Source organism: Anas acuta, chromosome 14 (assembly GCF_963932015.1).
Source record: "Anas acuta chromosome 14, bAnaAcu1.1, whole genome shotgun sequence".
Lineage (NCBI taxonomy): Eukaryota > Metazoa > Chordata > Aves > Anseriformes > Anatidae > Anas > Anas acuta.
The window spans coordinates 14,175,463-14,190,028 of NC_088992.1; the positions used below are offsets into that span (position 1 = coordinate 14,175,463).

General features: G+C 47.2%; 1 protein-coding gene across 3 annotated transcripts in view; it reads right to left on the reverse strand.

The window, feature by feature from the left end:
* Positions 1-736: 736 nt before the first annotated feature.
* The window catches only part of FGF18 (fibroblast growth factor 18), a 70,581-nt gene continuing 56,751 nt past the window's right edge, over positions 737-14,566 (reverse strand). For all 3 annotated transcript variants that reach the window (XM_068698402.1, XM_068698401.1, XM_068698403.1), the window contains one exon: positions 737-1,748. In XM_068698402.1, the coding sequence (XP_068554503.1) occupies positions 1,482-1,748 (267 nt within the window). In that variant the 3' untranslated portion in view covers positions 737-1,481. The remainder of the gene's footprint in view (positions 1,749-14,566) is intronic.

Sequence of the window (14,566 nt, forward strand, 5' to 3'; positions counted from 1 at the left end):
TCGATTGTTCCACCTTTTTGCTGGTCCCTATTTAATATTGTCTCACCCACCCCACCAGGTGGGTCAGTACATGCTGCTGGCAAACAGGGAGCAGCGCTTCATGTTTACACGTGGCTTTACAGCATCCAAATTCTCTGCAAAACACTTGCAAGGAAAATTGGCTGTGCTGAGGAGGAAAGCAAATCAGCGAGAGGCTTGGGGAACAGGGCAAGGAGGGAATGGGTCTGTTTGGGGCTTTGCTAGGTCTAGGGAGAGTTTTAAAAGATAGAAGAATACTGAATCATGTCGACTCCATGGAAACAAATAGACCCTCTCAAAAACTCCTGTGAAGGAAACACGAGCTACACGTAAGAACATGTTAATTGAGTCATATGCTAATTTTCCAGTTTACCTTCTCCTTGGCCAAAGCTTTAGGAAATATTTGGTGTACTGAAAAGTATCAAATTTAAGCCTTGCTCTTGAAAAACTCCAGCACATCAGCCCATCACCCCACATAAGATTTCTCCCTTTTGGAAATGAGGGAGAAGAAAGAAGACAATCTAGAGGAAAAGGAGGAATCACAGAATTAAATTAGCAATGATGTTTATAGTGGGGAAACCATCTCAAACATACTGTATAGCCCTCACATCAAGGGTAAATGTTCATCCAAAAAAAAATAAAATAAAATAAAAACAAAAAAATAAAAACACCACTATTCAGCAAAGGGAAAGAAGCATGAACAGCAAAAATATATACATGTGTTTTAAATAATTTTTTAATTGTTGAGGCAGTAATACTTGGTTCATGGAACTGCAATATACAGAGAGGTGAAATAAATAGCTTATATATATATAATATATATAATATAGCTGGTTTTAAAATATTCCCTTATCATTGGTGTACTAGGTCATTTTGTAGTCACTTGAATGTATTTAGCAGCATTCTCCAGAACTGAGCATAATGCAGGATCACGGAGCCGTGACACCTTATGTCGTCAGAAAGGTTACAGAAGATCGATGCGTCGAGAACTCCACGGAAACTCAGTCACTGCGGCACACACCATCTTGTCTCGGTCCAGCTTGCAGCAGACAATAAATAGATTACTGCAAAACTGGCAATTTTCAGGGCAGGGTCTCAGTAACTTTGGGAAAGAACTTTGGTTTTCTTTGGTTTTATTTATTTATTTTTAATAATTACTTTTTCCTCTGGGGATATGCTTGAAAAGTTGTCCTTTCCAAAAAGAGAAATAAGCACCTGTGTGTCATCAACAACAAGAAGTCAATTTAAATAGAGCAGTTCATTTTGTTTTTCAAGTCACAATAAATCCCTAACAGCTTTTCCCCAGCGTTTGCCATCTAGTCTTTTATTAATTTTTTTTATTTTTATTTTTTTTTAAACACAATGTACAAAAATAGAGCTTCTTCCTTATTTTTAATGTAAAAATATTCCTCTGGTGCAGTTTTTTTTTGTGGTTTATTATTGTGACACTGTTTTGTCTATTTTTAACTGGGGTTGGTGGGTCGTATTCTCTTAGTCCTCTTGGTGACTGTTGTGTACTTGAAAGGTTTCTGTATCTCCACTTGCCCCTTTGGGTACCTCTTCATAAAATGTACATCTTGCTGGTTCTCCCGGGTCTTGGGCCCTTTTCGTGGCCTCCCTTTTTTGGTGAATCCAACATACCAGCCTGAATATTTTGCTGACATCAGTGCCGTATAGTTGTTTTCTAGGACTTTTTCAATGAAGACACACTCCTTGCTGGTGCCATCAGGCTGAAAAAGAAAAAAAAAAAATCATTAATCATTATTCAAATGCAAGCACAGTGACCAAAACCCAATTTGGCATAAATAAAATCATCACATCTGGACTGTTGTTTTGGTTCGACATTGATAAATCGGAGCAGTAACAAACATCAGCTCAAATAGAAATGATTAAAAAACATAAGATCACCCATTATGTGTTTTTCTTAAGTACTTCTGTCCGAGGGGAGATTTTTCAAAGACAACAGTTTATCCAGTCCAGCTCCTTCAACTGCAAGCAAAGCAAGACATTTCGCTTTGCATATTCCACTAGCAAGGAGGATGAATTGAACTCGTTCCAGGGAAACCTCATACAAGATCAGGGGAAGAAAAAAAAAATTCACATGGGCCAAACAACGGTGCTTCTGCTTCTACTGCTCACTTTTGATATATTTCCAAAAATACCTTATAAGCTGTGTCCACAACTACCTAAATCCCTCTAAAATTATTATAAGCCTTTCTCTAAGCTTTCTGAGTGCTTTGAACACTCCCCCAGCCTCCCAGGCATGACAGCAGGCAAATAAATGGCGCATGGGGCTCCTGGAACGAGCCGACCCCACTTGGATTCCCATGTCGGAGCAGCCCTTCAGGATGGGTCTGCATCCTACACACCTCCTGCACCCCAAAGCCAATGAAGCTTGGGGACAGCTTAGGGACAGCGGTGTCCTGGGCACCACATCCACCCCACAGCATGCCCCTAAATAGCTTTCCTCTTCACAGAGGGAGCCAGGACTGAATGCAGCACTGGAGGTCAGATGCTCCTGAGTGTGAGAGCTGTTCCCTGACCACCTGGGAGCAAAACGCCCGCAGTGCCAGGACCATTCAGATGCAGCCTAATGCAAACACACCTCCCCGTCACTGCCACGGGCCCGTGATGGGACAGCACCCAGACCTCAAACTGCTCACTGGTTTGAGATTTTGGCAAGATGGGTTCTCCTCAGCTTGGAGGCTTTCTGCCAGTCCCAGAACTGAATTTGGAGTGTGACAACATATCAGTCTCGGGTTGGATTCAGGACTCCAATCTGCACAGCACTCACAGCGCTGGAGGGGGTTCCAGCATCACCCAACAGCACGTTTAAGTTGTTATGCACAGCAGAAATTCTTCTCACCTGCAGTCCTCTGCCAGAAGACATGCTTTGTCCTTTAACTGCTGATTTACTGGTGTGCACCTAGACCACATCACACACCGAGTGCCTCCTGCACCAGCGCTTTGTTTTAGGCATCAGAAGATATTGTGTAGACACAGGCTCACTTCAGCCCTGGATATTATATCAGCCCTGTGTGTTTTACAGACTCTGCCCAGCAAAGTCAAGTAAGGGGCTTTGGGTTCTGCAGGCCCATGCTTACGATTAAATTCATCCCTCTCTGCACAAACACCCCAGTGCCAGACCTTTCTGTCCCTGGGGGAACAGAGAAGCAACAGTGCCCAGCCCCTCCTCACAGGGCTGCTGTGGGCACGATGCTGGGGGAACGAGCCCCTTCCCCATGGCCAGCTCCGTGGGGCCAGGCTGCTGCTGCATCCTGAAAGCCTCCCTGAAGCCCTGCACACCCACAGCAGCTTGGTGCACTCCGGGGGAGCTGGTGTGCAGGGGCAGGAGAGAAGCACCAACAGTCCAAGCAGCAACATGTGGTGCTAACCTAGAACCATCCTGTCTGAGGGGGTTCGTTACCACATGTAGGTCTCATTAAGAGGGCGGGAGAGATCACGGCAAGTTCTGCACAACAGAACAGGATGGTAACAGGGAGAAGGTTTGAAAAATGGCACTGGATGACTTCCTTTAGCATCAAACAGCTAACCCAGGGGTCTGCACGCCTACGGGGACAGAGCCAACTGTGCCATACAACAGCAAACTCCATCCTGGGCCAGGCACAAAGGTCCTAATTTCATCATCTGCAATCTGAAGGTTACAAATGCATTAATGAATGGCAGAACTAGGCGAAGCACTGTGGTTTCAGTTCCTGGGGGGGTCATTCTCCAAGCCCTGGGTTTGATCAAAGCCACATGAGTGGGGAAGGGGGAAATCAGTTGACACCACAGGGTTCCACCAGGTTTCAATGTGAGGCCATAAAACCAGCCCCAGGTTTCTCAGGGCTCAGCCCACTAGAAACCTTTCACCAATGAATGGAGAACTTTTAAACAATACCATGGCTGGCTTTCAAATCCACCCAAAACCAGGTGCTGATGAACCGACCGAATTTGTACTGCAGGGGCAGCAGGTAATTGGAACGGCTGTTTCCCTCGCGCTTGCAGAAAGGTCCTGGCTTTGAGCCCTGACCTTGTTGCTAGGAGAATTGAGGCGTTTTCATGCAATTTGGGAGGTTTCCGCTTGCACTGCAATGTCAGTTTCTCATGGAAAACGAAGACTGGAATTAAAAGAAAACGTGTGTGTAGGAGGGGGAAGTTATTCTATTCATAACAGAGAAGTATTTACTTATACCTTCAAATTTGCCGACAGAGGCTAAGACGGAGACAGGAGGTGTAGGAATAACAAGGTGCAACTTCAGGCCAACCTCAGGGCTAATTTGAAGTAAACAAGGTACACGAGATAAAATAACTTCGTTCTGGAAGAGGAAGAGCTAAATGATTTGATAACATGAAATTACAGCAACATTTACAAGTACTTCAAGATAAATTCAGGATAAGGACCTTGCTCTTCCCCAAACAGAGCATTCCTGTACGTGCTAAGACATGTCAGAGACAGACAAATGATTTTCAAATACTTACAAGATGATTTTACAGCATCTGTTATAATCCCCAATAGAGCATAAATCACTCACACACGTTACCTACACCATGGAGAGCTGGACCCACAGTAATCTATTAGGGCAAAATAACAATTTATAAGGGTTTTCAATATTTTCTGTCACCTTGTTTTTATCGGGTGCCAATCATTTCATCACGTCCCTGTTAAAACAGCAGCCCAACACTCATGGAGACTGCTGCCTTGGTCCTTCTCTCCTCCATGGGAGAGAAGGATGGAAAAGGGAGACAGCTCTCACCACGTGTGAGTGGCTTTCAGGCCAAGACAGCCGGTGACAAGGCAGCCTGCCCTTCTCTGAGAGCTCTCAATGCAGTTGTTTGCCACCAATATGGGGCTGCAACCTCTCTTGCAACGTCAGCGGGGAGATGCTGCCAAGCTGCATTTCATACATACTTCGCTGTCAGGATGCACCTTGCAGAGCACTCACCCTTCAAAACACAGAGTTTTATCTTTTGAACTGATTCTTTAAAATAAACAGGACTTCTTGAGAGCCTCGCAGCTGGGCAGGAGCTGCTGAGCAGCGGGGGAGGACCTGCACCCAGCCCCAGTGCCCTGGCAGCCCAGAGCAGGGCTGGCATGAGGGGTGCAGACAGACAAAATGCAGGGAGAGGAATCTACCTGCAGAGCTCCCAGCTGAGACCCTGCCCCAGGAGGACACAGACCTCAGCAGCACTGAGGCTGCTCCTGTCTTTTACTCTCCTGAGGCTGAGGAGCGGGGCTAGCTCAGCCAGCGGCGCTCAGCCCCTTTTGCCTCTGCAGCCTGCTGGCACCTGCCTGCCTGGAGGAGGTCAGTCTGCAGGCAGTTATGTGAATAAATGAAGTTTTAAAGAGAAAAGCTCAATATGGCGTAATGGCTTAGGCCTTTCTCCTCCTTTTTTACTGAAAGCAGAGTGTGTACAGCATCCCCTCCCTGCAGGAAGCATCCCTGCCCAGCAGGACCACCAGCCCCACACGGGTGCTGTGCCCCAGCTCCCTTGGGACGAGTGGCCGTGACACAGCCCACAACTGCCTCGCAGAAAGACCTGCAGGACCGAGCTTCGGTTTTGCACCAACACCAATGCTCAGCTCCTGAGACCTCAGCTCTTTCCAGAGAAATAAAGATTTTTCTTTTTTAAACACACCCCCAATCCCTGTGAGACGACGCGGGAGCTGTTAGCCAGACTTGAGATAAACTTCTTCCAAAATGCCTGACCTAAAATCCACCCTCCACAGAAAACTCTCAAGCATCAGGCAGGCCTGCGAAGAGGTGACAGAGAGCACAGCCCTGAGGGTGAGACACGGACAGACCCAGTGAGGCGGGCAGCGTGCAGCCATGGCTTCAGCGGGGCATCTCCAGGAATTCACAGCCGGGCACCGGCTCTGGATGCGCCCAGTGGTGTGGCAGTGAGCTGGAGCTGTGGCAATCTCTTTATCAAGCAGGGCTCGGGCAGCAGCAGCCGCTCCAAGTCCAGAAAAGGATCTCTGTGCTGCGGAACTGTTTATCCACCCCGGGCCAGCTTCACCCCGCGTGTAGCGGAAGGCCGCGGAGTTAAGGGAGCTGCATGTGAGCCAGGGTCTCTCCGAGTGCCACGAACTCACCAACGAGGAGCACTGGATTGTTTGTGCAGAGCATTTGGCGATGGCCTCCCCAGTATTAAACGTGAAACATGTTGAACTGACACTAAAGCAGAATTAAGTGCCAAAGCATTTGCTGCTTCTACAATTACACTCCGGAGCGCTGTGGTGCTCCTTCTCTCCCGCTCTCCTTTTTTATGACCCAACTTGGTCTTATTGTAGTTTTGCTTTCTTGTTTTAAGTTCTCCAAATGGAAAGGATCAAAGGGCTCTTTGTTGTTGTAGCAGGAGCGCGGCTCTGAGCGAGGCATTACTGCCACTAACAGCTTGCTGCTCAGGGGGAATTCGCGGGAGCCTCTGTGCCACCAGCCTGAGCCAAAGCATTAGCAGGTGCAGCAGCCGCCTCCTCCTCCTCCCTATTAGCCCGCAACACTAAGCCACCTGAGCAGCTTTTTATGGGAAAGGGAGGCCAGGGCAGGTTTTCTCATTTATGCTTCACAAATCTGGCTCAGTGGGCACCGGCAAATCCAAACTTCCTTGGCTTTTACGGCAACAATAAGCTTGCACAAACGGCTCGGATAACGACACGGAGCAGTGAGAGATGCCTCCAAAAACTGAAAGGTTTCTCTGTTCGCAGAGATCAGGGCGCAAATTAAGCCCTGTGAGTAATGCTGTGTTAAGCTGTTGTTCACTAAGCTTATGTTAAAACACCTCCCTCCCCTCCCCACCAAACCATGCTGAAATTAGGAGCTCATGGAGTAAGGCTGGGGTGACTGAAAGCACTGGTGATGGGCTGCAAATAATGACAAACAAGCAGCCGTATGAAACGTGCCTGTTAGGACCCAGGAATGCCAGCTTGGCACAGGACGCTGTGACACTCAGCGTTTCAGGAGAGACGGGGATGACTCCCCTAATTATCACCTCCCTGCAAGTTCAGCCCCTCCAGGCTCTAAGTGAAATCATGGAGACACGAGCCCCCCATGCAGAGCCAGGACCCAGGAGGAGGGAAAGCTGCTACTCAAGCAAAAGGTGTCCAAGTGGGACACTTGCCTACCTTTTTTTTCCAGGAAAATCCCTGAAAACGGACCTTTTCTGCATCCCTCCCTCCCCCTCTGCAGACAGACGTTTCCCAAGCAGCGCTACCCCACGGTGCTGGGCTCTCACACCACCCCAGGTGAGAGGTCCCCCCATGGAGCACAACAATTATTTCAAAGGCTTGCTGAGAATTCCCTTCTAATGCTGGCACTGTTAGATTCGCGCGCCGCATTATACAGAAGAAATCCTGCCCTTTGTTTTCTAAATTTCAGAGCAGTGACAGCATGGAAGTCTTACATTTTCAGGAAATGTCCAGCTCAGGACTCCCAGAGAGCCTCCCTGACCATCCCCGGCTGAGGACCAAAGGCCAGTGCACCCAGCATCACTGATACCCCCCTATAAAACCCCGGAGCAGTTTACGCAGCAAGTACGCAGTGGCGTGTGATTTTCAGCAAGCATATTACTTCAGTGTTTTTGCACCAGCTCAGCTCAAAGTCAAACAGATGGGCAGCACACAGAGCCTCCAGACTCGCCCCACATGGCTCGGAAAATCCCGAGCGGAGGAAGGTAAGGCAGGAGCTATGTTAACGTAGCAGCTTTTAGCACTCCCACCTCTCCCCCTTCACACGTACACCTTTTAAACGCAGGTCAGAAAGCGTGACAAATGAGGCGGGCACAGCAGCTGGCAGCCACAACCCCGGCAATGCTGTAGGAGAAATCCCCCCACAGCAAGGCAGATCCCAGTGCTGCGGCTGCCGGTAAGCTGGGCGCAGCCACACTCGTGCACTTTATAGGCATTATCGGGACAGATCTGTCAAAAGCATCCTGATGCTCAGCATCCAGGATTTATGGCAAGGACTCCTGACCACAGAGACACCTCTTGACCCAAATGCATTCTTGCTCCTAGACCGGGCTGTAAATCAGGGAAGCTGCATCTATAACTGCCAAGAGTTACTCAGCTCCATGCGCGTTTCCTCCAGCTCTCTGGCCTCTGAACCTGCACAATCCTCTGAGGAAAATACTTAGGAGTCATGATGGGCAGTTCAATAAAAGTGTCTGCCAGAGCACCGGAGAGGTTAATTACGTACACAGGACATCTAAGTGCATGCATAAAGCAGGGGAAGTAATGCAAAAATCTCCGCAGAGGCGATTCTCCAAAGAAGGTGCATCTGCATTTGCAGGCCCAGTTTCAAACTAGTTTTGCCCATGTTTCGCACCTGCCCATACACTGTAGGCACTCCTGAAAGCAAATATGGGCAAATAAATGCAAATATGGGCACAGTCTTGCTTGTGAGGGATGGGACCTGCAGGCTTTGCAGAGCCCTGTCCTGCCCAGCTGCCAGACACAGCACGAACTGCAAGAACCAAGGAAGGAAGAGAGGGTTTACAAGTTTTTCTTTCCTTCTACATTTCACTCAAAAACTCCACTTTTCTAACTGGTATTTTCTGAGCAACCCTCGTACAACCCTTAAAGAGCATTTTGTCACAGGAGAAACAGAAGGATACGGAGATGAAATAAGTACTTGTAGGGATGAACCCAGCAAGGCAGTGGCTGTGTCAGGACATGCCTCCTAACCTGCTGCTTCTGTCACAGGCAAATTTATTGCTAACAGCATGGCAGGGAGGCACATATCCATAATTGGAGCAAATTAGGATGGCTTCATCTGGAAAGATGCACATTTGGTTAATAGAAATTCCTAACTGCATCTCAGAGAACTGTGTGTACTTACTATTAATGACAAGAAGTGTCAATCACTCTTTAAATGAATTTTATGAAAACTTAGGAGGATGTAATTTAAGTGAGTACTTTGGGTCTCCTGCAATAGGAAGCTAGGCTTCAGGAGATGTGAAACCACAGGCAGGTTTCAGACATGACATCTGAGCAGATCTGTGACATCCACCATTCCCTGCACCTGATCCAGCTGAATTTACGCCCCTAGGTGCTAACTGAAGGAAGACGTGGGAAGGTATTGCTACCCATCCATACAAAGCACCACCTGTTAGGTTATGTGCAATGCTGGGCTTCATTTTAGAGCATCCTCCACTGAGACCCACAGGCTAGTTCTGAACTTTCTGTATGAGGTATGTAAAAGCAGCGTCATCCACCCTTCATTATATGGTGACCTGTGCCACCACAGGAAATCTTAAATACTTTTGATTAAAACATCAGGTCTAGACAATAACTGGAGAAAAAAAAAAAAAAAAAAAAAGCCAGACCAGAGCAGCTGCTGACCTCATTGTAGGCCTGCTACATCCTACATTTACACACATTAAACAAACATGTACCGACTTTCCAAGTTGCCATTTCAAACAGGCACAATCCCATTCAGCTGACATTCTGGTAGTGACACCAGTTTCCCTGGGGTGAGTTTAAATCAGTGGGATATAGGACCAAGAAAGGTCATTGATTATCTGCAGAATGGCATTAGTTCTGTTCACATCAAGTTATATTGCTAAGAAAAAGGAGAAGCCCACACTCAAATCAAGTGCTATCCATAAACCATCAAGACTTGCTCCAGCCTGTGAATGACAAACTGTAAACAACAAATGTAAAAAACTGTAACTGCAAACAACACATGAAAGGCTTTTAAGACTTGTTCTCCTTTAGGAAAACCTAATACCGTTCTTTAAGCACCCAAAAGACAGCATAAGAACATGTCAGGGACAAAAACATACTTAAGCAAGATATTCTTTTCATTGCCTTAACAATGGTATTGTAATGGCCACACCAAATGGACTGTCTTTTGCTGCTGTTGGAGCATAGCTTTTTATTCTCCACTAACGAATTAGACTCTGTGCTCACTTCACATCCAAAACCCACTTGAGAGTCGAGCAGAAACAGTCCTTGAGCAGCTGGATCCACCTGACTGCACATCTCAACTGCATCCCCTTAGGGAAGACAAGACCACATTGCTTTGTTCCTTGTTAAATACATCAGCGTATTTGCAAAGTAACATTTAGAAGAAATATCACCCCATCTTAAAGGCTCTCAAGACCAAAAAAATTGCATGTGGGACACAAGATGATCTAAGGAAAGCAATTAAATGCAATTTGATACAAGCATCTGCACAAGGCACATGCAGCACACCCTCTCCACCCAAACAGGGTGAGGCATGACCAGGGCTCACCAGGGATGATCACCCCCTCTCAATAATTTTAATTAATGTTTAACCCTAGGGAACTGAAATACTCCAATGTGACACACAGCTGCAATCACCAAGAAACACAGACGACAGGATGTTAGCAGCTTTATGGTGACACTTGCTCCTTGAACACAGAAAGGATTAAATTAAATTATCACATAGCTTTCAGGAAGGTGGCATTTTTTGTCCAGAAGGGGATATACAGCTTTCTGCCACAAGCTAAGAAAAAGCTTTAGATGTCAAGCTCGCAAGCCTGGTCTGCAACGTGAACCCTGACTTTGCAAAACTCCAGTCTGAGAGACAGAACTGGTAGTACTTCAGATAAAAAATACGTAAGGTTTTCTAAAGGGAAACATGAGGTTTGCTAGAGAGGAATTGCAAGAAATCTGTGAACTTATTACACAGCTCTCTGGTGACCAGACAGACAATCGGGACTCCATACCATAAAACCAGAAAAAAATATATATTTAAAACAAAAGGACACGTGGTTGTCAAAAGGGACCTACCTTTTGCCTTTTTTTTTTTTTTTTTTTTTTTTTGAGCAAGCACCTGACTTAAAGTAGTGTGCCATTACTGAGAAGCCTAAGTTAACGGGAGGTGCTGACACATGCCTCCAACATGACTACGATGGCCTCTTGACCACCTGGCCTGACCCACGAAATGATGTATCGAGCACCAGTCCCATCTTGGATGTTTTCACTACCAGCCGAGGAAGCCCTGGCTCACAGGGCGCACAGCGGATGCCACAGTTTGGTTAAAGCAAAACCTGTCTTTGGTTAGCCTCAGAGGATCAACATCCACCTGAGGTTCTTGGAAGATTGCATCAGGTGAAGGTAACACAGCAGGACTTAGCACACACCTTAATACCCACATCATTCTTTTCAGATGCTAGATGCCCAACCCAAAAAATGTGAGTGCTCTGCCAGGCAGAGCAGCTAGATCGGAATCCAAGCCCAGCAGCATTGTGCATGCTTAAATGTGCTTAATAACCTCAGTCTATGAAACCTGTGAGCTAAAGCCATCAGACCATGCAGGTAAAACGAACACTCAGCAGCCAGTGCTTTGAAATCTGAGTTCTTTGAGAACTGAGCAGCAAAGGGAAGCCATTGGTAAGCTGCCCATGTGGTGGCATAAAGCTCTGTCCGTGCAGTGCCACGAATACCACAACCCTCTAGGTCAAACAGCCTTCAGAGGTTTGGCATCCAAGCATACATACACAAACACACCCCGAGGCCAGAATCTGTTAAGAATTGATGCAGTTTTTCACCATTTACGAAATAAAGGCATCTTCTCCACATAAGCAAGTTTATTCCATCTCTTCAATGTCTCCTGCACTGAGTAAGCTCAAACACCTCCAGCAATTCCTGGCTATCCCCATCCTCTGCGCAAACTTCCCAAGCCTCATGGCTGTTCAATATTCGTCACCATCCACAGAAGTGCTCTCCTGCCTCTGAATACACGGAGCTTCAAGATGACTCTGCTCTCCCTGCATCACCCAGACCTGCTGCTCACCACCCCACAACGCCACGGAACATCTAAATTCCTTCCACAGCATTCATTCCCGGCATCATTTCCCCCTTTCTTTTTCACCTCCAGAGAAAGTTTTAAGTAACACCCTGCTGTAAACAAATTGCCAAAAACACAGACCCAGGACAAGGCCCATTGCTAACAGCAAACATTAACGCCGCAAAGGCCCAGTTAACTCACACAAACCCTGACCACTTTGAAGGAACCACTGAGCACCTAGGTCTATTTGCTTTTGTGCCAAGGCAGCCTCAGTGTAATAAACACTGGAAAGTAGTTTCACTGGGTTCAGCCATAAATGGCTTCTTGGGAATCATTACACGGTCGTGCCATTCAGAGCAGGGATTCCTGGAAAAGCCAGGCAACGCTTGGCATCTGAAGGCTGCCCCAGGCGGCCCTCAAGGACAGGAGTTGTTCCAGCGTGGCTCCTGCCCGCTGGGCATGCAAACCCAGAGCAGCCCTCAAGCTGAGATGCTCCATCCCCATGCCACCTACAGCTTCAGAATGGAGGGTAAAAATCACCACAGCCCATTAGGGAAGGTGCATATTGGAGTCTGGCTGGCTTCAGAGAAGTTCCACAACAAAATTATCGTGTGTCTGCATAACTTGAAACGGTACAACAGCAACGTCCCTGTAACAATGTCTAGCAGCCCCTCCAACACCTCTCCAGCACTGCAGAGATGTGAAACTGCAGCAAGCGAACCAGATGCAAATACCCCCAGCATTCACAGAAGCTTGAATGCAATGTTTCAGTTCGCCCAGTGATAGGAAAGGAACAGCCGTGAAAGGCTGCAGTGTTACCAAAAGCTTCGTGGTCTGGGGGCTGACAATAGAGGAGGGTGATTTTAGCTTCCACTTGTGCCTTTAATTTCATGAGAATCTCAGCTTCTAAGTTTTCAGAACAAAAAAAAAAAAATCAAAATTTTCTCCACTGGTCACAGAAAAAAAAAAAAAGTCTGCTTAGGCAAATGCAGAAAACTAATCGCTCAATGGGAGGAAAACTGGCATTGTCTTCTCAATGGTTTCAAGACCTTTGCAGTCCTGGAGGCTCTGAGTCAGGATTTTTGGGCACTTGTGGTTGGTTTCAGATCAGGTCCATATTCCAAGTACGAGAGGGTTCGAGGTTGGTTGGCTCCAGGTTCTGCTGGGGGTGTTTATTTAGATGACTAAAACTAAAACTCAAAGGGGAATAAAAGCTTGGGAACGACTCATTTTAAAAAAGAACCAATTCCACCCTATATGAAGAACCAGATCACAGTCCAAAATGAGATCTGAGCGAGATCCAGCAAAAGCCATGTCAAGTTTTGTTTGCAAGTGAGATGCCAAGTCAGAACAGTTTATGATTGAACACATCACAAAGAGATCCGCAAAGCGCCTGTTATTAAACCTGACACTCCACTGTTCCTGCTTGTGTTTTTGTTGCCAGTTCAGCATTCAGCCCTAGAAATCATTAGGTTTTATAAGTCCCTTTTCCAAGCAACCCGAACACTGTGCAACTCTGGGAAAAATTCCGGATAAGCATCAAAGCTGTGTGAAACTCGGAGTCCTGCCCCAAATCCAAGATGCAGTTAGGCACAGTTTTCAATATACAAGCTGGGGAGTGCAAGCACCTCATCTGCTGGATCTGAGGACCAACCTACCAACCCCTCGATACACGAAACTGCTGAGTAACAGAGATCACAGCTGGCAGAGTGCCCCCCTGCCACACCATGCACCTCCAGAGCAGCTCGGCCCATCTTGGCAGCTGTGACAAGCTCTGGCACAGGGAGGGACCAGGGAAGACCCAGGACCACGAAGGACATCCTCAGGTAGGCAAATGGCCCCAGTCTCTGAGCCCATCCGTGACCGTCCTTGTTCTCAGGCTCGCGCAGACCCCTGGCTTTACAGAAACAAATTGTTTGCCCACAAACAGTTTTGCCCCTTTGTGTTTCAAAGGTGGCTTTTCAAGAAAGCTCGCCCTCAGCCTTGACCTTGTGTCCATCCAAGTCAACTGGTGAAAAAGTGGATCCAAACACACTAACAAGGCTTTGGAGAATCCACCTGGTGTCTCCCAGACAGGTAAATCCCCTGTCCTACAAAGGGTGGCTCCCAGAGAATAACCCCGAGCCCTTGTAACCCTACACGCTCCTTTTCCTGCAAGGCCAGGGGTGTTGTAGAGGGCCAAGACTGCATGCAAAGGCCGTAACAAGCGCCTTCGCTCTTTGATGCTGTCAGAGGTTTTTTTAGCCAACTTTCCTGACTAAACACACACATGCTTCAAGAAAACCCCTATTTTAAAGCTGTAATGTAAACAACCCCAAATTATTACTATCCCCTAAAGGCTACTGCTGGCAGGAATCAGTGATAAAGCTCTGCCAGAGCAGTCTGGCATCTAGCAACAATTTGTTTGTTGTCCTGCAAAAATACAGAGAGCCTTGCCATATGGTATTAGCAACTTTCTGGTAACATTAAGAAATATATTGGCTTGGAAAGCAGTTATCACACCAGAGAAAGCCTTACGTTTCTGAGGCAGGTCTATGCTGTAAGCGGCATCAGCATGGCCGTGGCAGTCGGGAGAGGGAGGAGAGGCAGAAGTGTGCCACCTCCAGCCCCAGAGCCGGTAACCGGACCCTGGCACTACCTTGCTGCGGGGCCAAGAGGAGCTGCACTGCGGTGCTCATCTGTGCTTGGTGACTGCCACGAGGGTTTCAGCATGGCAGGCACAGCAGCAGCAAATTTGTCCCCAGAAAGCCCCCGCGTTACCTGTCATTGAGCAGAAGCAATGCTCCAGCCAC